This window comes from Punica granatum, chromosome 5 (genome assembly GCF_007655135.1).
Source record: "Punica granatum isolate Tunisia-2019 chromosome 5, ASM765513v2, whole genome shotgun sequence".
Taxonomy (NCBI): Eukaryota; Viridiplantae; Streptophyta; class Magnoliopsida; order Myrtales; family Lythraceae; genus Punica; species Punica granatum.
In genome coordinates this window covers 7,381,486-7,405,817 of record NC_045131.1, presented here as the reverse complement: position 1 = coordinate 7,405,817, position 24,332 = coordinate 7,381,486, and the positions used below count along the sequence as shown (strand labels likewise).

The 24,332-nt window shown below is 41.5% G+C and overlaps 4 protein-coding genes across 11 annotated transcripts; 1 reads left to right on the top strand and 3 right to left on the bottom strand.

The window, feature by feature from the left end:
* The first annotated feature begins 216 nt into the window (after positions 1 to 216).
* LOC116209449 (putative zinc transporter At3g08650) lies at positions 217 to 4,896 on the top strand. Of its 5 annotated transcripts, XM_031543093.1 has the most exons (7): positions 217 to 533; positions 632 to 703; positions 1,141 to 1,924; positions 2,499 to 2,783; positions 2,982 to 3,110; positions 3,511 to 3,608; positions 3,808 to 4,896. In XM_031543093.1, exons 3-7 carry the CDS (start codon positions 1,469 to 1,471, stop codon positions 4,619 to 4,621), a joined length of 1,782 nt encoding a protein of 593 aa, XP_031398953.1. In that variant the 5' UTR covers positions 217 to 533; positions 632 to 703; positions 1,141 to 1,468; the 3' UTR covers positions 4,622 to 4,896. The 5 variants fall into 5 exon arrangements, with proteins under 5 accessions (XP_031398953.1, XP_031398954.1, XP_031398956.1 ...); XM_031543094.1 differs by lacking the exon at positions 632 to 703 and having other exon boundaries at positions 217 to 485; XM_031543096.1 differs by lacking the exon at positions 632 to 703 and having other exon boundaries at positions 1,284 to 1,924.
* Positions 4,897 to 6,040: 1,144 nt separating this feature from the next.
* On the bottom strand, positions 6,041 to 9,192 carry LOC116207337 (probable serine/threonine-protein kinase PBL9). Of its 2 annotated transcripts, none has more exons than XM_031540245.1 (7): positions 8,944 to 9,192; positions 8,608 to 8,814; positions 8,315 to 8,383; positions 8,071 to 8,139; positions 7,851 to 7,913; positions 7,220 to 7,542; positions 6,041 to 6,983 (listed from the first exon to the last, which is right to left on the bottom strand). In XM_031540245.1, exons 1-7 carry the CDS (start codon positions 9,113 to 9,115, stop codon positions 6,546 to 6,548), a joined length of 1,341 nt encoding a protein of 446 aa, XP_031396105.1. In that variant the 5' UTR covers positions 9,116 to 9,192; the 3' UTR covers positions 6,041 to 6,545. The 2 variants fall into 2 exon arrangements, with proteins under 2 accessions (XP_031396105.1, XP_031396106.1); XM_031540246.1 differs by having other exon boundaries at positions 6,042 to 6,983; positions 8,608 to 8,811.
* Positions 9,193 to 10,593: 1,401 nt separating this feature from the next.
* On the bottom strand, positions 10,594 to 12,613 carry LOC116208552 (protein RETICULATA-RELATED 3, chloroplastic-like). The gene is made up of 2 exons (XM_031542049.1): positions 12,322 to 12,613; positions 10,594 to 12,088 (listed from the first exon to the last, which is right to left on the bottom strand). Exon 2 carries the CDS (start codon positions 12,036 to 12,038, stop codon positions 10,986 to 10,988), a length of 1,053 nt encoding a protein of 350 aa, XP_031397909.1. The 5' UTR covers positions 12,039 to 12,088; positions 12,322 to 12,613; the 3' UTR covers positions 10,594 to 10,985.
* Positions 12,614 to 13,684: 1,071 nt separating this feature from the next.
* On the bottom strand, positions 13,685 to 18,909 carry LOC116209253 (TMV resistance protein N-like). Of its 3 annotated transcripts, XM_031542844.1 has the most exons (4): positions 16,992 to 17,312; positions 16,575 to 16,862; positions 14,429 to 16,446; positions 13,685 to 14,253 (listed from the first exon to the last, which is right to left on the bottom strand). In XM_031542844.1, exon 3 carries the CDS (start codon positions 16,444 to 16,446, stop codon positions 14,644 to 14,646), a length of 1,803 nt encoding a protein of 600 aa, XP_031398704.1. In that variant the 5' UTR covers positions 16,575 to 16,862; positions 16,992 to 17,312; the 3' UTR covers positions 13,685 to 14,253; positions 14,429 to 14,643. The 3 variants fall into 3 exon arrangements, with proteins under 3 accessions (XP_031398704.1, XP_031398705.1, XP_031398706.1); XM_031542845.1 differs by lacking the exon at positions 13,685 to 14,253 and having other exon boundaries at positions 14,298 to 16,446; XM_031542846.1 differs by lacking the exons at positions 13,685 to 14,253; positions 14,429 to 16,446 and adding an exon at positions 18,295 to 18,909 and having other exon boundaries at positions 16,992 to 18,121.
* Positions 18,910 to 24,332: the final 5,423 nt, after the last annotated feature.

Below are 24,332 nucleotides of genomic sequence, written 5' to 3'. Positions count from 1 at the left end.
AGTTCAATAAACAGCACGAAAATCTCATATTATTATTATTATTTCGTAATTAAAATTTTCGATTAAATAATCTTAACATCAGTATAATCTGACAATACCCAAACTAATACGGCAGACAAGGAGGAACATAATCAGCGGTTTCCGTCTTTTCGGGTGCAATCCAAAACAATATCTTTACCGTGTTGGGGCTTGGGAGTGGACGAAGACTTTCATTTTATCGATAGTTTTGGGTACCAAACAAGCAAAGAAAGGAATCAACGAAAAACAACGTGCTGACATATTTCCAACCTTGTCTCCCCCAACTTCGTACTTCCCACAGTTTCCCTATCTCCTCTCAGATCCTTTAAAGATTGTCAAAAGATCATTCGCGGTGCGTTTGGTTTGAGTAACGAAATAAAACGCCTTGGGGGTTTATTCTTCGGAAGCTCCTTTTGTCTGGTGTCAAAATCTCTTGCCTTCTCCCCCCAAGATTCTGCTCGCTTCTGGTGAGAATCAATCGCTGCGCCGGGAAGCTTTTTCTTTGTTGCCCACCGGTGAGGCTCATTGCTTTCCTTCTTCCTTTGGTGGGTTGTTTTGATTTGGGTCGAAATTTTTCGTCTTTTTATCCAATTTTGTGGCATTTGTAATCTAGGGTTTCTCTTCAATTTCACGAGCCTGTTCGGGATTTTCGTTCTTTGGGTGGTGAATTGCGGGTGGAAAGAGGGTAAAGTTTGGATTTTTATCAGTTTTCGCATTTTCTTGATCTTTCTCTTGATATGTGAACGCCAATTTTGCCCGACGAGTATGCTTTCTTGGCATTCTGTGTGCGAATTTTGATGGGGCTGTCTCTCATTTAGGGTAGAGTGATCCCCAGAGATGACCGGATCTGATCTTTGCTTGGATGAGCTACTGAAACCGAGCCCATATGTGAGATGATCCAATACCTCGGAAAGATTATCTTATGCGTCAAACAATAATCACGCAATTTTGACTGCAAAATCTTTTCTCAAGATCTCTGCAGACAATTTTCGTTTCTTTACTGTCGACTGATTGGGTGTTCTGTGTTGAAAAGATCATGATTCATGAATGTGGGTTTTACAGTTATAATCTCTCCGCGCTGTTTGTTGCTCACATATTTGATTCGGTTCTTTTGAACTGCAGTCATGTTTGCTTTTGGCACTGCTTCAGCAGCTGCTCCGGTGGGATCACAATTGGATCAGTCTTAAGTTGGGGATATCTATCTTGCAAACTCCTTTTTGTAGATTTATTTGGTCCTTCTGATTATGGTCGATCAGTGATAACAGATGCGAGCAGATGCAGAGGGATGCCCTGGTTTGGACTTCACATTTTCATATTCGAAGGGAGAACTCTGCAACGCATCAAGATGCAATTTTGTGCTTCACTGAAGGCTGCTGCACAGATAATCATTGAGGAAAATCATTCAGCACATTGCTTGTAATTGTGAATTTACATGTAAAACAGAGTAAAGATGGGGAGATTGAAGCTAGTGCTCTTGTTCTCTCTGCTTTCGGCAGCGCTGCTTGATTCTGTCCAGACGCAATCACTAGGCAATGAAGTTTCCCGTACAATAGCTGCTCCTCATAAGAATAACAATATAATAGATGGCAGCGGGGAGGAGAAATCCTTCAGTTTTAATGATTTAAAGGTTGGAATGGGCGACAGGAAGGGTTCAAGTGGTAAAGTTTCGATCTCCACCGTCGCTTTGTTTACCCTTGCAATGGCCGCTGCAACAGGTTTGGGAGCAGTTCCTTTCTTCTTTGTGGAGCTGGACCCGCAGTGGGCTGGTTTATGCAATGGAATGGCTGCTGGTGTGATGTTGGCAGCGAGTTTTGACCTCGTGCAGGAAGGTCAGGAGCATGGTGCTGGGAGTTGGGTAGTCATTGGTATTTTATCTGGTGGAATCTTCATTTGGCTTTGTAAGAAGGTAACAATTATGGTTCTTCGATTTTCATGTGCCTTTGTATTACTGGTGTCCATGCTTATTGTCCTTGCGATACTTACTTAGAAGTTCCTTAACATTATATGTTTATATATCTAAGCTCTGCTTTTTGTTATGTATCCTTGAACCTGACTCGGGTGCTCCTTGACCTGGATATAAGCATGAAAAAATGGATGTTCGATGCCTTAGATGAATTCTTTTATACTCCGATATGGCTTGCAAAGACCTTTCCCTTGCAATTCTTGCTCTTGTTCCGTAAAGGTTGAGAATGCCCTTCACTTTTCCACTACCAAGCAGATTTCCATTTTCTTCAGGAGTTGTGGTTTGTTAATTATGATGGGAAAGCAGAAATTTGCTAATGGAAGTGCTGAGTGATTCTAGGGATTATGATCTTGACAAGTCGGAGACTCCTGTGGAAGAGATTTAGCTTGCCTTGTTTTATATGATGAAAGATTTTGATAGTCCCATTAAGTTTAGAATGATGGTTCAGTGTAATCTCAATCACGTTGCTTTTCGCCTCACTTCAAATTGAGCTGTTTCATACTCTTCTGTGTGCCAGTTTCTCGAACAATATGGAGAAGTCAGCATGCTGGACATAAAAGGTGCAGATGCTACCAAGGTTGTTCTAGTTATTGGTATAATGACTCTCCATTCATTTGGGGAGGGTTCCGGGGTTGGGGTTTCATTTGCTGGCTCCAAGGGTTTCTCCCAAGGCCTGTTAGTGACTCTGGCCATAGCTGTCCACAATATACCCGAGGGATTAGCTGTGAGCATGGTGCTTGCATCGCGAGGCGTTTCTCCACAGAATGCCATGCTGTGGAGTATAATTACTTCATTACCTCAGGTAACATTATTTATCTTTTTATGTTACAAAATTTCATCATTGAGGAGGAGATCGTGTAAATATATTCTATGACCAAGTTGCGAGGGACTGGAAAAGCCTCGCAACCTTTCTTTTTCAAAGAATAAAAATGGGCGATGCCTCATAATTGTTAGCACAGAACTTTGCTTATTTCTGCTTTACATTATCCTTTTATTTCAGCCACTCGTGGCGGTTCCTTCATTCATTTGTGCGGATGCATTTAACAAATTTCTGCCCTTCTGCACTGGCTTTGCTGCTGGGTGTATGATATGGATGGTTATAGCGGAGGTACTTCCTGATGCGTTGAAGGTAGTGAATCCACACCTCTTAGATTCTGTTTGAAAAGCTGGTTTTTTTTTTTTGGTCATCATAGTCATCATTAGTAAGAAAAATTGCAAATTAATAAGAAAATGCTCAAACTACCGATGGATAAATTGACAGAGGTAAGAAGGTGTTTCTTTTTTTTTTTTTGGGTGGGGGGAGAGGGGGCGCTGAAGTAGAGGCATCTCTGGTTTTATGCAATTTTACTGCTCCATGCATGTTCATTCTTCATCTTCTCCAGGCCAAAATGATGATATTATTATTCACAAACAAATTGAGCTAAATAATGAGGCTGAGAGAGAAGTATGAACTGAGAGCTTTACTGAGTGTAGCCATTGAGTTTCTAATATCGGTACGTTTAATACTATCTTAATCTCTGTGGTTACAGGAAGCCTCTGCATCAGAGGTTGCATCAGCAGCCACACTCTCGGTGGCATTTATGGAAGCACTCAGCACGTTTTTCCAGAATTTCAGCCATGACTACAGGTACGAGGTCAATTAATTATTTTGAAAAATAAAATCAAACTTTGTTTTGTCAGAACAAGTTCCATCTTGGTATGAGCCATGTGCCAACTGCTCTATTCAGTGGTGTTGCATTGGGACTGCCAGTTGGGTTGCTTAACTTTTACTCCCTAGCAGTCCTCTTCCGCTCACCTGAACGAACAATGTCTCTGTTGCTATGCAGTTCAGAAGATGCTTCAGGGTTCTTCGTTTCTCTCCTCTTTGGACTGGGACCACTGCTTGGTGGGGCTCTTCTTGTTGCGTTCGCACTCACATTCCGGCTCCAGCATGCCCTCCTCATGGGGTCAGCCTCTGGGATTGCCTTCGTCCTTGGTGCCTGGCGGCCCCTTCAGCTTCTCCTCTTCTCCAAGATGGGCCTTCTCCCCCTCCTCACCCTCCTCGCATCAGGATCCCTTTCCCTGCACTTATTGTGCTCCAGTATCTTAAGACTCATGGCCTGCAAGAAAGCCTCGGTCAATAACTTACCCTCAGTATCGGGCTTCCCCGTCAGCACCTTCACCCTACAGTCATTTCTATCATGTGGAGCTGTGGGCCTCCACGCTATGGCTGAGGGTCTTGCCCTTGGGGTAGCAGCTCCAAAGGCCTATGGGCTGGGCCGCCACATGGTCCTTCCCGTGTCCCTCCATGGACTCCCCCGAGGGGCAGCTGTTGCCAGTTGTATCTTCGGGGCTACTGATAGCTGGCATGGCTCCCTTGCCGCAGCCACCCTGATTGGGTTTGTGGGCCCTGTTTCAGCCATTGGGGCGATCCTTGCGGGAATCGACTACAGTGGGCTGGACCACGTGATGGTGTTCGCCTGCGGGGGATTAATCCCCTGCTTTGGGATGATAGTGCGAAGAGCTGGGAGACTGGACACAAGGAAGAGCAGTGTTGGGTTGATGCTCGGTGTTGGGTTTGCGACTATCTGTTTGACGTGCACCAAGTTGGTCTGCTTGCACACGCCATACTGCAACTCTGCCCCTGAAGCCGTTAGATGACCAGACTTTCACTCTCTCATGTCTCCAATTTCTGATCTGAATCGAGTGAAATTTGTGTATCCAGTCTAGCAAAGCCGGGATTGTCGGCTTAGAAATTTTGTGTCTACAGACAGGCAAACCTTATAGGTGGAAAAACTCAAGAATGATCAAAAGAAATGTCCCCGTAAAGGCGGATGTTCGACTGAGTAAAGAGGTTACAGGAAGTTTTCTTGTGCATAGCATGCGTTAGATTTGGGAAATATATCCACATGGCCATGATAGACCATTTAATTTCATCGAGCCCGTACTTGTCTTTATCATTTCTTTATCGGTTCAAGTTATAATTATAAATTAATGGGATATAAATTTCTTTTTGATAACTAATGTTATATAAAATTTCAGAATTACAAAATAGTGACATTATACAGGTATGAAATATGAATATGAATCACTTGGGCAAAGGTAATTACAGGTTGTCCAAAAGAAAGGTAATTAAAGGGAAAGTGATAGTCATCCGAATTTTAAGCAGGAAAACACGATATGTATTAATCGGTTACACCTCGCATCCATCTAGATCCCGTGACGCTTTCTTTCCGTGTGGACGGGCTCGATCGTGAAAGTCTTCAAGAACACGGATGAGCCTTCTAGAAGGTTGCGGCGCCTCGCACATTCTTCTAGTCCATTCTAGTTGTAACCAAGTGCTGGAAGTGGAAGTGATTCGGTTAGTCGGGTCGATGTGGCCTTGCAAACTATATATAAGGGTCTGCCCTCTCATTCTCATAATCAAATGGTTCTTCAGAGAACAATTTCTCCTTATGTTCTTTCTACTTTCGAGAAAGATTCTCATCTTTTTGTGATTGAGTTAGAGAATGAAGTCGAGTTAGCCGTGAAAGATCGCATGGATTAGGGAATGACACTTCATCGAGTGTAAGTTCTGCTATGAATTTAAGACTAATTCCAAATCTCACCTAATCACATGTGAAACAAAAATTATATAAAAGCAAAAGTTCTGGTCAATTATGACGATAGTCAGGTGATTAAATTAGATTTTCAGAAAATTATAGATTGTTAATCTTTTTTTTTTTATAAGTATGTGTAGTTAATTTCTCCTACTTAAAATTTCTCATTTTATATAGCCATAAAAAAATATTAAAAATAAACTTACTATAAATAAAAAATAAGCCTTCATCTTTCAGCAAATTCAACCAAATTAAGAAAAAAAAAAATTCGTGATTTCAAGTAAAAAAATCCACTAATATTACAATTTATCCAAAAACCACCTATAATTTATGATTGCACTCTTCTCATAAATCGGTTGAGAAAACAAATATACAAAATCTCAAGAGATTTATATAACTAATAAATGATATTTTATAAGATCTTGACCATTTCTCTACATTTAAACGAAACTTTCAAAAGCAAATTATATATGTATATATTTCTTTGATATGTAAGAGGAATTGATCATTTGGGGCCGATAGAACATGCGTACGAAGAATATATGTAGCTTAAGAAATCATCAGCTACCAACCGAATTGGTTGTTGGACTAAGTACAAAATTCTCGAATTATGAATGTTTTCGATTAGAACCACGCCAAGAGTTAGACTGAGTTACATCAATTAGTATGATAAGTTATTATCTATATTTATCTATAGGAAGCATTTGTGATGCCCCATTAAAGATTGTACAAAGTTTGTATTGGGCTCGTTGGAGAAGAAGAAGAATAGCATTGTAGCACTATTATGTGAAATGGACAGTGCAATATTAGAAACTTGTAAATATTGTTTTGGCAGTTTTTTCCTCCCTTTCTCCAGAAAAGATTAATAACTATTAATTAATGAAAATTCAAGGGGAAAAAAATGCAGGAAATAATAGAAGGCAAAAAAGCAAAACAAAGCTTGCATTTTCAGAAAATACAGTTTAACATACAACTCAAAAATCTTTTTACTCTTCTCGCATTCCTTTCAAACGACTCTTATCCACATCGATACTGATGCTGTTCAAATCCAAGCACCTCAAATTCTCGCTCTGGAACGAGATTGTGTCTATCTCCAAATGGAATTTTTGGAACCCGACCCCATCTATGGCTATGCTCTGGGAGCTCAGATCATCGAATGATTTGTGGGATATTGGATTTTCTACCCATGTGCGGCTCCCGGCATGCGAAAGCTCTGCAGCGGTAAAGCTGTGATTAGTTGAGCAAAGGGCATCCTGTAGATGTTGTGCCACTTCGATCATGGTGGGGCGGTGTTTTGGAGACTTGGCGACGCATCTGAGGCCGACCTGCCCCATCTTCAGCATCACTTCCGTATTGCAGGGCTGTGATAGAAGATTGGCGTCTAGAATTGCTTCCACATTGCCTCTTTCGATGCTAGGTCGTGCCTATGATTTTATTTGGAAGAAGAAACTAAAAAGTAGTTAATGGATTTGTAATAAATGTTTAGTTGTAACGGTATTCACAACCATGGCATCAAACAAACCGAAAATATTGTAGATAATATAGTAGGGCTTGGTAGTCCCAAGAAATCACTCCTTTGTTTGTGCATCTACGTTGACATGCTTGTATCAGCCTAAGAGAGCGTACGAGAGTGAAAGTAATTTGAGGTGATTCCGCTTACCCATTCAATGATATGATAATTGGAGTCTTGTTCCCCTATCTCAATGGCAGGCCGAGCAGCCACGAGCTGTAGTAGTATCACCCCGAAGCTGTAGACATCACTGGAAGGGGTAAGATGGCAACTCGTACAGTAGGCAGGATCGAGATAACCCGGTGTCCCCTTGATCTGGCTACTGACATGTGACTGGTCCTCAACAGGCCCGGACCTCACGAGTCCGAAATCTGAGACCTTGGCCTCGAATCCATCTCCTATTAGGATGTTGCTCGGTTTTATGTCCCGGTGGATTATGCTTGGCTTTACCCCTTCATGTAGGTGAGCGATGCCTGTGCAATTGAGCAGAGCTTTAATTTAGAGTATGCAATTTCTGTCATCATCATTTAACTGAGTCGATGAAAATCTTAGTCGGGCCATGGTTTGGAACACGTCCACATCTGATAATATCAGACATTCAAAGGAACTTCCAGAGAAGGTTACGGCCGTTAGGCTAGGCCTCTTAATAATATAGGCGGTGGCTGCACCGCAATGTAGGAGGTGCTGCTGGTTGAACATGAGAAGTATCGTTATGCCTCTGTCTGCTCCTTTAATCACTCGACCAATACGTTAAACCAATGAAAATGGAAAAACTTGTTACCTTTAGCTGCTCCAATGGCTAGATTGACCCTCTGCCTCCAAGTTAAGACTCTTCCTCTCCTCCCTGCAAAAGCATATAACATAAACCGAGAAGGTGAATGAGTGATCCAACTAATAAATTTTGGTCCTGCAACATTCGGGAAATTTACTCTAAACTGGCTGTCTAACCGCAACTGCATCAATATAAGCTGCAGACTTGAATCACAAGAATGTATACTCACCCATAATGTACTCAAGCAGAGAACCGTTGGGCACAAATTCGTAAACGAGAATCTTGGCACCTCTGGCTCCTGCTCAGGCATGGCATGGAGTCGGAATATAAAATAAGCAGAGTTCATAGACTTTATTAATTGGAATCAAGAGAACATTGTTGCACCCTCGAATTGCTGTCTCCCTCCCAGGCTCCTTCAGTTATGGATATCGTGTAGTATTTTCCAGTAATCATCAGCACATAGAGATACTGACCTGGTTCTTCGCAGAATCCCACCAGACTGACAAGGTTCCGATGCTTAACTCTGGAGAGTAGCCTAACTTCTGCTTAAGAAAGGAACGGGAAAAGAATCGGTGCCTGTTGGTGGCAATCATTCTTAAAAATTGTCATAAGACCACAATTTTTTTCGTGCGGAAGAATGGAATGAAAATGAAATATTAATTAACTGTTCCATAAAACAGGAATCTTCTACGTCCTGATCACGTCCCAGAACATCTCAGCTTTGCCTTCATGGCTGCTGTGATCAGCACGCTGCTCATTTCATTACCATTTCTAAACTCTTCGATGCTCTGGTAAGAGTCGGGGTGAGGCTTCTTGACAGCCAGCGTGCCTTCGCCATTGAATGTTCCCCTGTAGACATTCCCATATGCACCAGAGCCGAGCAGACAATCCGGGCTGAAGTTCTTGGTCGCCTTCATCAGCTCCTCCATTTGGAACCTCCTCAGCATTGATTTCTCATCTTCCAGAGGATCTGCTGTATTTTTTTCACGTTAATTCATAGACTAATGATCTTGGTTTCTCGATCACATTGCATGTGGTGCTATTCAGACTGGCAAGACTTATTTTAGCTTATACTTCCGACACATCATCGATAGGTACTGACCTTTGCTGTCAATCCTCCGCTTAAAGAAACAACAGAACATGGCGATAGCAAAGAGTATCGAGATTGAAATGATTAGGCCTCCCCAGATGTACGGCCCGTGATTACGCCAACCTGAACTTGCAGCATTCGGCGAAGCCGTTGGTGCCATCACCGAGTATGTGGTACTAGCCATTGATGTTCATAAACAATAGTGATGCATGAACAAAAGGGTCGTCGAGGGGTTTGCATGGAGAGAAGAGAGAACAGAACAGGAGCAGAGAAAGGAGACTAGAAAATCTGAATTAATATGTAGTGCTACTGATTATAACAATAAAAAATTTAGTTGGTTAAATTTTTTTCCGATAAGATCGTGAGATATCTTCAATTACTAATTTTTAAAATTATTTCCGGCATTAGCTTGGCCATGGTTACATATGAGGTGCTTCCAATGAATTTAGAATCCCGTAAAATTTGCTTACAAAATACGCAGTAAGTCAATTACATTGTATCGCGTGATTGTCTTCTTCTTTTTTATCTCGTGATTTAAATTCAAACACATATATATTCTTTTTTCTGTGTTGCTTTTGCCGGCAGGCAATACACACAAAAAACATAAGTCGTCACTGTCAAGACTCAATAGCGTGGGGCTCTCTTCCTTCGTCACCTCCTCTTACCTAGTCTGGTCTAAGGACGGCATCAATGGGGTCCAAGAATATATAAAACACATATATGTAGCTGCAAAATACCGTCGTCATTGTAAAACATTTAAAAAGTATACTCTACAGTAAGTAATTCTATATATATATATATATATATATCTATCTATATACATACATACATGGATAATATTCGATTGCATGAATGAATTTGTTTGAACGACGACGCAACACGATGCTGATTTATTTCCAGTAGCTAGTCGAGGAACTTACCGGTTGTTGACATGATGAAATATGATAGTGGCTTGTGCAGTAGATAAAATAAACGAAGAACCAAGTTGTATGTATGCGTGCTTGTTTACATGTATTTATACAAACACATGAATCCAGAGGTCAGTTGTTTTGTGCATAATAAGCAATAAACATGTATATATGCAACCTCAAGTTTTGGACCTTTCCGGTTGCAGTGTCTTATGAGTTGTCGTCGCATGTTTTGGTCGTGTCTCTCATTTGATGTGAAGTTCATCTCCTCCGAATCAATTATCTGATTTTATCTTAAACACTGGACGAATGGATACTTCAAAAGGGAAGCGAATCCAATGATAAGAATCAATGGATCGCTTCGGATCAACACGGTTAACGCCCATCTTGAACCGTTAATTACTCTTAACTCCGATTTACAGCTCGACATATCTCAAGTGAGCAGCAATATTCAACCTCAACTTTCTGGATCAGGACGCAAAGATGTCCGTGTTCCAAACTGTCTGTGCGCCGCAACACGGGTTTTATCCCTGTACAAAAGTTCAAATCTGCAACTTCATTTGCTAAAGATCAATCAATGAGTGCCTAATCTCTGAGCTGACCTTCAAGATCAAGACAGACTCTCCATGTTTATGTTATGAAACAGAAACGGACACAGAACAACGTAAGGCTCCACCACACGCAGAGGATTCTGACTTGCAAGAAAAACACGCCAAATAATGGAGCTTGAATATTTCAAGGAAGTTCTGCTAAAGAACAGAAAAAACCATGCCGGCTTTGCACTTATGAAGCAGAATCAACAATCTGTCCTGTTCCTTACAGATCACTTCAGCCTGTCAAAATCACCAGAACCAAACGCCTAAACAATTTCCTGCCCAAGAAATAAGAGAACGTAAACATGTACCCAGGACTGAGTCGATCGGAAACTCGAGCATTTTCATATTACATAGTTTTGCAGTTTTGGAAGAGCGAATCCCGTGAAACGGGAGATCCCCAGAAGAAACATGCCCTCTCTTCTCGGCCATTTATTATGTCATTTCCCTCCTCTTTGACTTACTAACAAAGCTATAAACAATAAAAGGAAGACAAGCAGTAGTTCCTACAGATAACAGAGAGAAATAAACAAAAATGAATTGTAATATCACTTCATTTGTAACTCGCATCACTGCCCTGCAAGTCCTCGGAGATGAGCTTCTCCTTCTCCGCTGCCAGCCCGTCGATCACTTTCTCTGGCTTTGCTTCGCCGACGCTCTGTGATCCTGTCATCCTTGCGAGTATGACAAAGGACATCCCTCCTAGGATGTTGTTTACGCACCTCAGGACCACCACAGAGGTCTTGAAGACAAATGGAGGAAGCCCTTTTGCGAGAAGGAACTCGATCCCATTCAATGTCTGGTACCGGAAGTTGCTGCTCAACCCCATGTGCATCGCCCAGGTGACCGCATTCAAGATCGTTGGGGGGGCCTTGTTGGGAGTCTCGAAGCTCGGATCCATCTTCTTCCTCATCTTTATCAGCCCATTGGAGATGGCGGTGCCCACAAGCCCGGCAGCAAAACCAACTGCTGCAAATACTGTACCCTTGTACACAAACGTTCCAAACCTGTTTAGGATACTGTATGGCCCAGGCTCGAACATGTGGCTTGGGGGGCAGCTTGCGAACAGTGCAGGTAGGGCCGAGCCAGATGATGAGGACAAAGTGGGTGCTAATAGGTACATGAGGGTAAAGTTGAGTATAGACCCCACAATCAGGGTCGAGAAGACGAAATCAAGCTCGTTGAGGCCAAAGTTCGGCCTCGAGGCCATGTCCCCGAGGACACATGCGGTCACCCCGACTATTTCCTCCATCAAGACCTTGAAAGGGAACTGCGGATCAGCAGCAACCCTCGACCTCCACCCTGCAAGAAATAGGCCTACAATCCCGAGGCCCTCGAAATCAGACGACGAGGAGCTCTCGAAACTGCCATCACCGCCACCTCCTCCTCCACCGCCGCCGCCTAGGCGGCCCGCCCCACCATTGCCGCCACTGCCGCCTCCCGCGTATGGCACGTGGAGCTTTGCCTGCAATTTGGGGTTAACGGGCTTCTTCTTCGGAAGATACAGCAAGCCATTAGTGATGGTTTGATCGGAGATGGAGCGGTTCTGAGGGAGACTGTACTGCCTCGGCTGTGGAGTGCACCGGAGCTGCGCCAAAGTCGACATTTTTCCTCTCACTGTATTGCCTAATTCACCAACCTCACCTACCCCAATTACTGCATAATTCACGCATGAAACACACAACCAAAAGAGAAGAAAAGATCAGCTCAACTCCGGCAACAGACAACAACAAGAAACACCCACAAATCGAGATCATGTCGAGATCCCAGAAACAGAAAACAGCAGGGATGTACAGATCCAATCCGGCGACAAAGGAACAGATCAAATCCGTTCAATCAGACGCACAGTCAGTCAGACATAGATCAAGGAAATGGGGCGATGCATGTACCTGAAGTGGGCGTGCACGCGGGTTGCTGAAAGATCGCAACTTTGGGCCCCCTTTCAAATGGGGGATCAATATTGTCGACAAATGAATGCAAAGGGTGGCGAGCTTAAGAGCACGCTGCTGCTGGAAGGCGGATCAAGAATAGAGCAAAGGGGAGGGAGGACGAACCGGAGGTAGGTGATGCCGTGCGAAAGCTCCTATGAAAGAAGCTCGAATTTACGAAAGTGCACTGCTTTCTTTCTTATGCGCAGTACTAAACCCTACAGCTAGGGACCGGTCCCACCAACTTCGGTGGGACATTGGACACTCGACAATTTGATTTTGCCAAGAAGCAACAACCTCCGTCTCTGTGTGTAGACATCTGTCTCAGGAGGGTTTGCTCTAATTTCGGGGGGAATAAAAAGGTAATTTAATTTTGGACTCCGGAGCTTGGTCGTGGGAGAAATGGGATATGGTAAGATGGTCATACTCGCGTTCAATACGAAAGCATAAGGTTCTAAGTTCGAATTCCCGTCGATAGATTTTTCGTGCCCTTCAGAGATGAGATATGTCTCATACATAATGACTCATGTTGCAGGGCGACATATTATGATGGGTGAGGTCGAAAATAGTTATCAGAAAGGGATTAACTTGTATGTAGACCGGGAAGGACTTAATGCCCGTGGTTTCTTCCTAAAAGGAATCGGACCGATGAATTACTTCCACCATTCCCCCCTGGTCAAGAAAGATGAAAGATACCTCGTTATATCATTCACGAATTCGAGAGCTTGCTTCACATCTTTTAAGAAATTCTTCATACGTGACGAAGTAGATAATAGAGTTGCAACAAACAAGTAGGCATCTTCTTTTAGTCCGAAGATTGAAACACCACCCGAGTAAGACTAGCTCGGCCTAATTTAATCCAAAGCATCCACACCCTTCTGGGCCCATTGTCTCGGCCCATGATTAACAGCAGAACCGCTATTCAGATTACTTTCGGTCCATTTTGGGTCGTGCCTTGCTGATTTTAGTCCAATATGAGCCCAGCGTGGCCCAACCGCAAAGCCCATATTAGATCGAATTGAAATTATATGTTCCATGCTGGCTAACTCGTGAAGTAAAACTAATATTGGCTGAGAGTTACTCATTCACAGTGGATATATGAGTGGCATTCAGTTAGAACTTCCGGTCGATTGAACTCCCGAACACAACAGTGAGGTCCTAGTCATGCCTCACCAGGCTGACCTTGGCCCCCGCAAGTTGAAGCCAACGTCGGCCTCAGAAAGCTGCACCTCGACCTTGAAGAGGCTATTCACGTCCTCAAACAAGATTATGACTAGCCTCGCTAGAGCTTCCGATTGCTTAGGTGCTATACGCAATGGCGTTCTGGTAAAAATATGGTAAAAATTCCAAAAGAATTGCAGCCTATTGTCCCGTACTTTAATGGACAGCCTAAGAACTGCTATTGAACAACTACGAACTATGTCAACGAAAACAGCGACTGATACCAGTCCTAATGAACCAATTTAAGAATCTAACCGCAATTTTTCGAATGAATGAACTTCCTCCATTATTAGCTTCAAAACAATAGGATACAAGCACCTGTGAACTTGGTTGCATTGCAGGGATATTTCAGCAGTAGAAGCATGCCCCCTTTTGCCATGAATAGCTTTAGCTTCAGCTTCTTCTGTACGTAGGTTCATGGGATCGATACTTCAGAAGATTATAATCCGTCCGGCCACTAGCACGTAAGATGAGGAGCTAATAAAACAATCTGGTGAAATGAATTAGGCAGCGTATCCTAACAATGCAGGGAAATAGGTTGGTGATAGGTGTCATAGCCACAGGTCCGAGAAGCTCCTCGACTATTTCCTTTTCCTATTCGAGTCTATCCAATATAATGTGAAGCGGCTCTCACGGATGCTTCTACTCTGGTCCTGCCTCTAATTTGTCTTCCTGCAGATAACACACGGACAAACTTGAGCCACCACCGAAGGATCGAGATATAAATCAACCATAGTATATTTGTTTCAATCTTTCTAGAATAGCATGTCAAAACTCCAGTTGAAAAAATTTGCAAAACAGATAAAAATATGCTTAGCATGATAGTGTAACGCCCAAGAATCTCTACCTACTAAGGATGTTCATAGATCGAGCTAAAAACACGAGGGTGGACACCCCTTTCCAATAGCAAACCCGACTCTGAGCATTCAGTCTTCTCCCCTCCTCCCACCATTTAGAAGGAATCAACTGGCATGTTAAAGCAGACATAAAAAATGAATTTTCTACACTGGAGAATAATTCCAATAAGCCGGGACTTATTTCAATGGCGAACCAGCTGCTTAATCACAAAGATGCCACCCTTCGATGCCTTCTCTGCACTGCTCTTGTTGGGCTTCCGCTGCTGAAAAGGATGTCCGTTCCACGTGCCAAGTATCTATTTCTCAACAGGTGCTGCATAGACTTGATTCTGCCACCACCTTCGAAGTCCACGAGCTTCCTGCAATCATCTACATTGAGAAGCTCGAGTTTCTCCAGCTTCGACAGATTCTCTAAACTTTCCAATGAATGGCACCCAACTACGTCCAACCATTCTAATGACAGCAGCTCCCCGAGACCGTGAACCTCCATAAGCTTTTCACACTCAGAAAGATACAGTTGCTTTAGATTCTTCAAACGTGACAGATGGAGTAATATCTTGAGGGACCGACACCGATGAACTGTCAACTTCTCCAAATTTTCAGGCAGATGGCTGGCATCAAATCTTTCAAAAAAGCAACACATTATCTCGATGCTGTTCAACGGCTCCAACTTCCCAACCGCAAGGTTTTCAAATCCAGCTTCTATAGAGCAGTTGTACAAACGCAGATAGGACAGGTTTTTCAAGTGAGAGAGGTTCGGAAGTTTCTTTCCTTGCATATACCCAAGGACCAACTTCGATAAAGAATGGGGAAGTTGTAGTGCTCCTGGTAAGTTTGTGCAAGACAATTCGAGTTTTTTGAGCTGATAAAAGGCTCGGAAATCCTTCGGTAGATTGGTGATATTGGAAAGGCATAACTCCAAAGTCACCAAGCTTGAAAGCTTACTAATCCAATCAAAGTTGGAAGGCTGCAATGCACTTGATGGGCTAATGCAGGTGGCATCATATAACTTCAGACTGATTAAATTGTTCAGCCCTGAGAGATCCGGAAGTTTTTGTAGTGAGAGGGATGTCATATGTAGTCTGATCAAACTCGAGGGAAGCTCAGGTAGCTCTTGAAGATGGTCACACCATTCAAGGTGAAGTGTGTGGAGGACGGTAGGCCTATTCAAGGAAGGCAGTGTGGAAACTGCAGTGCATGACAAGTCCAAAATTCTTAGTTGAGACAACTCTTCAAGCTCATCCGGAACTACACCTATCATCTTACACCTCTTGGCATGTGACTCTTCGAGCTTCTCAACCTGTCCAATAGCTTTAGGTAGCTTCCTTACGCAACTCCGTGCCATCTCTATCACTTTCAACTCTTTCAGATTTCTGATAGAATCGGGTATTTTGGTTATTACTGTACGTGATATGTTCAACCTCACCAGTGACATTAGATTTCCAATAGAGTCGGGAAGTTTCTCGATCCCAGAACACTCTGATATAGACAAGACCTCGAGATTGACTAGTTTCCCAATTGAATCGGGCAGTTCAGTGATTTTCGTACTTGATAAATTCAACTCAACCAGGGACTTTAATTCCCCCAACGAGACTGGAAGCTTTTTTACCCTTGAACAGCGGGACAACGACAGGCGCTTGAGGTTTGCCAGTCTAGTAATAGAGGGTGGAAGTTCAATGATCTTCACCCGAGATACTTCAAGGATTGCCAGTGATTTCAAAGTACCGATCGATTTTGGCAGGGTAAAAGAACCACCGCACCCTCTCATGAAGATCTCCTCCAAAGCATCTAAAGAATCCAATTCTTTTGGTAGACCTTCCAGTGAATCGCATCCCTTGACATTCAGGTGCTTCAGTCTCACTAGCTTCACAATCGACCTGCCAATTTTAGACAGCCTTCTACAATCTTCAAGAATCAATCTCTCCAAGGCATTGAGCTTTGAGAAATCAGGTGTTCTAGTTAACTTCTGGCAACTTGTGAGATCTAGAACTTTCAGGTTACTTCCCATCTGCACGGCAAAATGGAAACAACGAGAGAAAAGACAAGTGAATGCGTAGTATAGGATGCGCGGAACCTTGATTTTGCTAAACTTTCAGAGAAAATACAAGTGAATGCGTAGTATAGCATGCACGGTACCTTGATTTGGCTCCAACCAACCCAGTTCTCGCTTATGTGACTTCTTGAAAGGTCCAGAATGACTAGATTTTCCAGAGTCAGATTAGTTGCGTTAAATTCCGATTGGCAGCAATATCAGGAAAGCCACCTTAACTTGGAAAACAGATGCTCAAAATCCCCTGTCAAGTTCAACCCATATAATCCAAGAATCCTCAAATTTGGCAGATGTCTAAACTCTTCATTTGTGAAGGACATGTCCCTTAAACGCTCATCCGGGGACAGACACAGTGCTTGGACCTTTCTTGTACCCTGTTGAGTAATACAAAACTAAAGCTAAGTGAAGACAACCACAAACTTAAAATTGTAAGTGTCTGTCACTTGTTTGTTTTATCAAGGACGAAGCATATTGAAAACAAAAGAGAGATCTGTCCTACGTACCTCCCTGCCCTTCAGGACGCCCAACGCCTCCTCATGTATCCACAATCTGCTACGCTTTCCGATATCCATGAAATTCTCTAGGCAAACCATTTCCCTTCCAAGATCTCTAAGATGGTCGTGCATCCATAACCGATCGCTGTCCACAACTTTTACCAGTGATGTCGAAATAAGTTCTTTTATTCCCGTCTCTGGATCAAAATTGCAAACTTTCCACAAGTACGTGGCATTGGTTCTACTCTTGTTGATGAAGAAGCACGCAATGTCCAGAAATATTTGTTTGGTTCGATAATCCAGCGCTTCATAGCTTATCATCAGCTTACGTTGGATGTTCTCGTGAGGCAACTTCTTTAATCTCCTGATTTTTTCTCTCCATTCTTCTTTGCTTCTCCCACGAAGAAGGTGAACCGATGATCTCGAGTAACAACGGAAGTCGCCCAGCAGCGGAAACGACTTCATTCGAGAGATCGAGGTAGTCAGGAGGAGGAGAATCCTTTCCAAATGCATGCCTACTGAGAAGTTGAAGAGCCTGGGTTGAATTCATTTCACCCATTTCCAAAGCCCTAACCTCTCTAGACAGCCTTAAAACCCCTTCTTCTTCTTCTAAAGCCTGCCCTTCGATTGCAAGAACACGTATGTCTCTGGTTGTGACTATTATCCTGGTTCCTGAACTATACCAACTAGATTTTCCGGCCAGCTTCTCGATTTGCTCTCTTTGATCGATACCGTCAAGAACTATGAGAAGCTTTTTACCGCGAACTATGTCTCTAATCAACTTAATCCCTTCATCATGGTCCAGAATGTCTCTTTGCTTAGATTGAAGGTTGTTAACGAGATGTTTCTGCAGATGTACAAAACCGTGCCTGGATGATTCCCGAACGTCTTCAAGAAAGCTGCAACCATCAAACTGGGGAGAGATTTGGTTGAAGACAACCTTTGCAAGAGTTGTCTTGCCGATGCCCCCCGGCCCATGGATCCCGACAAACCTCACACCCGGGGATTCAGTATCCAGCAACTTCATAAGAGCCTCAACCTGATCGTCCAACCCTACTAAGTGTTCGCTGACGATCTTATGCTTTACCTTCAGCTTATCCGAAACCTCTTTCACAATTGATTTGCAGGATTCTCCGAAACTGCCACATATAGGATAGGGAAAAGAAAATCGAGCAATCAAATTTTCGAACGGGAAACATCGGATATATACTGCACTGCATCTCAATCAAGCATACATAAACAAACGCAAAATGACTACCATGTTCTGACTAACAATCAAAGAATGAACTAACTAACTAACTAATTTACCCACCCAGAATCTTTCAGTTCGCGTCCCTTGATATGGGCAACCTCCTTAAGAGCATTCTCCCATTGGTCCTTCTCGGACAGCATATTCTTCTTGTGGGCCCTTATAGCACCGCTGTATATGCTCGTTTTAAGGCGTACATCGTCTGGCGTGACGTCGTAAAAAATGGGCACGATCTCCTTCTTGAACTCCACCATCTTCGCAAGCTCCCGGAGGCACCATTTGCTGGCGGCGTAGTTCTTGGAGAGGATTGGAATGCAGACTATGGAGTTGTTAATCATCCTCAGGATCTCCTCAATCCTATCGCCAGCATGGAGCTCCTCATTGTCTCTGAACACACGGATCCCAGCATCCACCATGAAATGGTACAGGCAGTCGGTGAATCCCCGGCGAGTGTCAGAGCCTTTGAAACTCAGGAACACCTGATAGTCCATTCCCGACAAGCCTGAGTCCTTCTCCTGCTCCATGTTTTCAGCTTCAGTTAGCTTCTCAGGTCTCCACTGATCTCAGGAATGATGAAAATGTAAAACTAAATGTCAGTCAACCGTGGCTGCTGTTTGGCTGTGTTCACTCGGTGGGTCAAGGCACGACAAGAGTGCACTGAGTGGTGTGTGGAGCACAGATTTATTGTTAACGGATGGAATCCACGACCAATAACAAAAGCCCCATATTTGGCTGAAATTATTGTACGATGCAGGCTGGGCTACTCGTGAATCATGTTTTATATTTTTCGATAAAAGAATGTCTAAAACCTAATACAATGAAAGAAAAATCATAAATAATTAATAAAAGAGTACGGATAATCCCACTAAATATCGAACTTGCGACCACTAAATTGACATGCGAGGATATGAGCCACCGCACTACACTTGGATCATGTTTATTTGCTGCCTCAGAAAGACCCCTTTTTTCTGATTAAGATCTTCTCTAGCTTTTGTGTGTGCATTTCTATGATTCAAATTAAGTCTGCAGCCAGCTTGACGCTTCCTCACGAGAGGTATAATTAGAAAACCCTCTGCCTACGTATGTGGCCGTAAGTGTTCTCAGCAATATATACTTCTACACTCGTAGATCAATCGAGAATATGTACTTTGTTTCGTATTAATGAAGTATTATGCGGCTCGGAGGATTTCCACCTTTGCTCGTACCTGTAAAGTTTGGGTAAAACTTTTTTGGTACTATCTTACTCTAATTTATCATGAGAATTCTTGCAATTTAAACTGATTGCATGAGAGTTCGACAACTATATGAAAAATTAAGTTGATTAATGTGGATTGTGAGATGAGAAAGTAACTTCACATAAACTATATAATTTATTTGAATTGGTCAAGTTTTAGAGTATATATGTTTTACTAATTAAGTTTTTTTTTGTGAATATACTAAACGATCCAAAAGACATAAAAGAAAAGTCAAATTAGTCGCTTTTTCATATGAACCATGAATAATTGTCCGCATGTGCATAAAAAAAGAAAAATTTATTTAGTTTATAATTTACACGTATATAAAAAAAATTATTTTAATTAAAAGAAGATATAGCGCAGTAGTGCACGCATCGTCTGTTGACCTAGAGATCGCAGGTTCAATATCTAGTGGGACTACCTGTGTCTTTTTATTAGTTATTTGGAATTTCTTTTTCATTGTACTGGGTATTGAGTCTCCTTTGTAACAAAAAAAAAATATTTAAATAAAGGAATAGTGTATAATATTAACAAGCACTGATTGTGTCCAATGTTTCCAAGATTTTTTTTTTCTTTCTTGTATTTATAGCCTCATATGGTGTTACATATATTAGACAATATATACATTTACATTCAAACAAAAAAAAATCCAACCTTAATGTCCAATAAGGTTGATCTAATCTACATCCAGAATTCTTCTAGTCCCTTAATTAGTTTTCTTTCCTTGTTTTGGATCAAGACATGGATCTCTCACTGTCCAAAATGAGTCACAGTCGAGATGATTAGCCGATAGGACACGAACCTAATGTAGATAGAAAGAGAAATTATTCTCTCAAGTACCATTTGATAATACGAATGAGAAGGCAAACCCGTTACCGTTATATATAGAGTCTGCAAGGTCACATATATTCGACGTGACCCACAGAATCACTTCCGGTGATTGGTTATGACTAGAAAGCACTAGAAAAATACGCAAGGCGCCGCGAGCTTCTAGAGGGCTCGTGAATGTTCTCAAACACTTCGAATGATCAAGCCCGACCACACAAAAATTTGGATGACCCATCAATTTGTTTGTAATTTTTTTTTCCAACCTGTAATTGCCATTGCCCAAGTGATTCATATTTCATACCTGTACAATGCAGGTATATTGTAATTCGGAAATTTAGATAATATTATTTATAGTTAATACTTCAGCGGATAACATGTCACCTGAGAAAAAAGAAGGAAAAAAGAAAATTATAAAGGACGATTACTTGCTCGATGAAATCAAGCCGTCTCCCGAGCGGATATATTTCCCAAATCTAACATCTGTTATACGCAAGAAAACTTTCTGTAAGACTGTAACCTCTCACTCGACACTCATTTGGACATCCGTATGTACGGGGACATTTCTGTTGTTCATTCTACGAGTTTTTCCGCCTATAAGGTTCGCTCGTCCGTAGGCATGAATCTTCCTAAGCTGACAATCGCGGCTTTCCTAGTCGAGATACACAAATTTCACCCAATGCAGATCAGAAATTGGAGACGCGATAGAGCGAGATTCTGATCATCTAACGGCCTCAGGAAAGGAGTTGCATTTGGAGTCAGTACCCCGAGGGCAACCTTTGATGCATAGGTTTCCTGCGTAACCCCATGGATAGCATTAGATGTACAAATCATTAGAAATTCTACTGCCACATTCAGCGAGCCTCTGATCATAATACTCTCTGAACCTTATTAGTTTTTATTTTTGCCATAGAGTCCCGAATTATTGAACTTCGAGAGAAAATTAAAAGAAGCAAGGGGTGTTTTTGGCTCAATAAGTCTAAACATAAGCATTCATCGTGTCTGAACAAAACCGAAATGTCTCGTCTATGAAGAAAAATCGAATGGCACGCTTCACGAGGTCAAACAAGGCCAAGACCTGACCAACATTTGCCTCTCACATGACCACATCAATTAAATATATCTTTAATCGTACCAAACTGGTAATCTGAGTTCAATATTGAGCCCAATGTGGCCCTCAACAAAGCCCATAAATGACTGAAATTATCGTACGACGCTGGCTGGGCCTCTAGCGGTTCATGCTTTGCTTGCTGCTTCACAAAGACCCCTCTTTTCAATTTTGCGTGCGCATTTCTATGATTCAAATTAAGTCTGCTAGCTCAACGCTTTCTCACGAGAGGTTTAATTACAAAACCCTCTTAGCCTAAGTAAAGTCGCGAAAAAGTATTCTCAGCAATACATACTTGTGCACGCATAGATTGATGGAGGATACATACTTTATTTCGTATTAATCGAGTATCATACGAGATACTACATAGATTAATTAAAGCTCGAAGGATCCCGCCTCTCCTAGCTCGTACCTCTGAAGTTCCAGTATAACTCTTTTATGTACCATCTCGATTTTGTTAGAGCTTTCATTTGTCATGTGGAATTGTTGGATCCGTTGTAAATTGGTTATCTTGGAAATCTGAGATGTGTCTGAAAGTTTAAGTTGATTAGCGAGGATTGTCAGGTCGGGATGTCACTTCACATGAACTATAAAATTTATACGAGTTTGCGAGGTTTTGGTACTATTTCTTTCATGAATTAGATCCTTTTTGGGTGCTAGACAATCCAAAAGATATAAAAGAAAAGTCAAACTAGTTGCTTTTATTTATGAAATATGAATAATTGGTGTGCACTGTGCGAAAACAATGATTTATTGTGTTTATATTTAAAATTATTTATTTAATTAAATGGATGATGTATAATATTAACAATCGCTGATTGTCATCCACATCCAAAATTCTTCTAGTCCCTTAGCATCTCTTTCCTTGTATTTGGTTAAGACATTAATGTCTCACTGCTCAAAATTAACCCCCGGTCGACATCACTAGTCGATCGCACTGGAATCTATCATGGGGTGATAAAATCTATCTTTGGAGTCTTCCTTCTCGTTACTCCCATAGTATCCTAACCACGTTCTTCAGCTGAATTTCAATTAATATCTTTGTCAAGTAATCTCAATTAATGCTTTCTAAGTTTAAAATAGAATGATATTTAGGACAATACGAGGAAACTAAATTAGATATTTCAACTTGGATGTAAACGGGAACAACTCGAAATAATATTGGATCCATTATATGATAGTAATTAATTAGAGAAATGCGATATAATAGGAAGCCAACAATAACTTGGGTGCGTGAAAGTACAAGTGGCCGTTTTGTTCGAGTACTGTTAGATTACCGAAATGTTAAGATTTTAAAAATTTATTATGGAACCATTCTCCTAAGAATATATAAAAAAAAATATGATATTGTTGCGATTGGTAAGTGTAATGAATTACTAAAAAAGTGAGTAACAAAATAATATTTAATTTAATTTGTTACCCAAAATATAATATATAATTTATTAATGAGAGTGATGGTCGCTTTGGGAGTGCTGTTGTTGCTGAAAAATAAGTGTTGATATCATAATAAGTAAAAGTTTTTTGGAGATAATAATTTGAAACTGTTAAAAATAGTATTAATGTTGAAAACATAGAATAAGCAGAAATATATTTTATAAGCACTTATAAATTTACTGGAGAAGATTACGTTTTCAGTCACTGGAATCAATTAAATCATGATTTTGAAATAGTTTACTAAACGTCGATTCTGCTTATATATCAACTGAAAAGCACTTATGTTACAATTACCGCACTCTCAAACGAAAGCTTTTCCCACCTATGGCAGGATAATTTTAACCGTGGACTACTTTCCTGGTTTAAAATTTTTCGTCCAAACGTATGGAAATGGATGAGAAAGCATGAATTATACTTAAAAAAAAATTGAAATTTTCCCACGATTCAAATGCCCTCGAGTGTTTTTGGAACTTCGCCTTTTGAATTTTCCCCTTATTTGATTCTTCCATTCATTTTAAAATCTACTGCGTGGTGCCTCAAAAATTGTGATATTTTCTCTAAAGTCAAGCTAGCATTGTAAAGAAATAAATCCAATATTAATTAGGATAAGATTTTCGCAGAACAAATTGACCGGAACCATTACTAAAATTCTACATTAAATGAAGGCATTTACAGGAAATATATGAAATTATGAAGCTAGAATTTAAGACATACAAGAAAGACAAACCTACAAATGGCAAGAATGGGACAAACTAAGCTGTACATAAAAAACCACCACCTCGACAGAAAACGACGACGTAGGATTCTGCTACAGAATCCTCAATTCAATAGAGCAATTGCTTCAACCAAAAAAAAAAAAAAAGGCAGAGGGAGAGCAACTGCAAGGTTATAATTTTTATTTTTATTTTTTTGATATTGGGATAGTTTGTTTAGTAGTTCTCAAGATGGCAAAGTTGGTGGTAGCAATCTATGCTTTCAAAATAAGGGAAAAAAAAAAAGAGAGAGAGGATCCAGCTGGAACAGCTCAGGCAACATCATCATCCATGCTGGGGACAATTTGCTTATACATACACAGAAGCCCCTTTGATTTTGTTGAAGACTTGCCCACGTGTCCTCTCCTCCTTCATCCATATTCCCACCTATTAACCTTTCACTCCCAAAAACACTTGGTCTTTGCCATTGCTTAACCCCCACAGTAAAAGCTCTTGATGATAGAAAACTTCACCATCACACACCTTCCACAGTATAAGCAAAAACTCAATGATCATGTTTTTGTTAGTGCAAGTCCGATTTACCATTCATTCGCTCCCGAAGTTTTAACTGCGGCAGGCAAACGGCGGACGACAGCAATGTTCTGCCCCGACTGGGTAGATTTAAAGTTTGACGGAGCGTGCGGTTGGCGTGATACCATTTTAGCTTTGAGTTTCCATAAACTCTCTCTCTCTCTCTTTATATGGAGTGTTTCGCCTTGTAATAATGGTAGCCAATTGAATTCAGCG

Excerpts from the sequence above, each read along its gene's own strand:
- LOC116209449 (XM_031543094.1), top strand. The coding sequence starts at position 1,469 with ATGGGGAGATTGAAGCTAGTGCTCTTGTTCTCTCTGCTTTCGGCAGCG. Across the intron at positions 2,784-2,981 it reads TAATTACTTCATTACCTCAG|CCACTCGTGGCGGTTCCTTC; the intron begins GTAACATTATTT and ends CTTTTATTTCAG. Across the intron at positions 3,609-3,807 it reads AATTTCAGCCATGACTACAG|TTCAGAAGATGCTTCAGGGT; the intron begins GTACGAGGTCAA and ends GTTGCTATGCAG.
- LOC116207337 (XM_031540245.1), bottom strand. The coding sequence starts at position 9,115 with ATGGCTAGTACCACATACTCGGTGATGGCACCAACGGCTTCGCCGAAT. Across the intron at positions 8,384-8,607 it reads CATCGAAGAGTTTAGAAATG|AAGTTAGGCTACTCTCCAGA; the intron begins GTAATGAAATGA and ends TTTCTTAAGCAG. Across the intron at positions 7,543-7,850 it reads AGCCATTGGAGCAGCTAAAG|GCATCGCTCACCTACATGAA; the intron begins GTAACAAGTTTT and ends TCAATTGCACAG.
- LOC116208552 (XM_031542049.1), bottom strand. The coding sequence starts at position 12,038 with ATGTCGACTTTGGCGCAGCTCCGGTGCACTCCACAGCCGAGGCAGTAC.
- LOC116209253 (XM_031542844.1), bottom strand. The coding sequence starts at position 16,446 with ATGGGAAGTAACCTGAAAGTTCTAGATCTCACAAGTTGCCAGAAGTTA.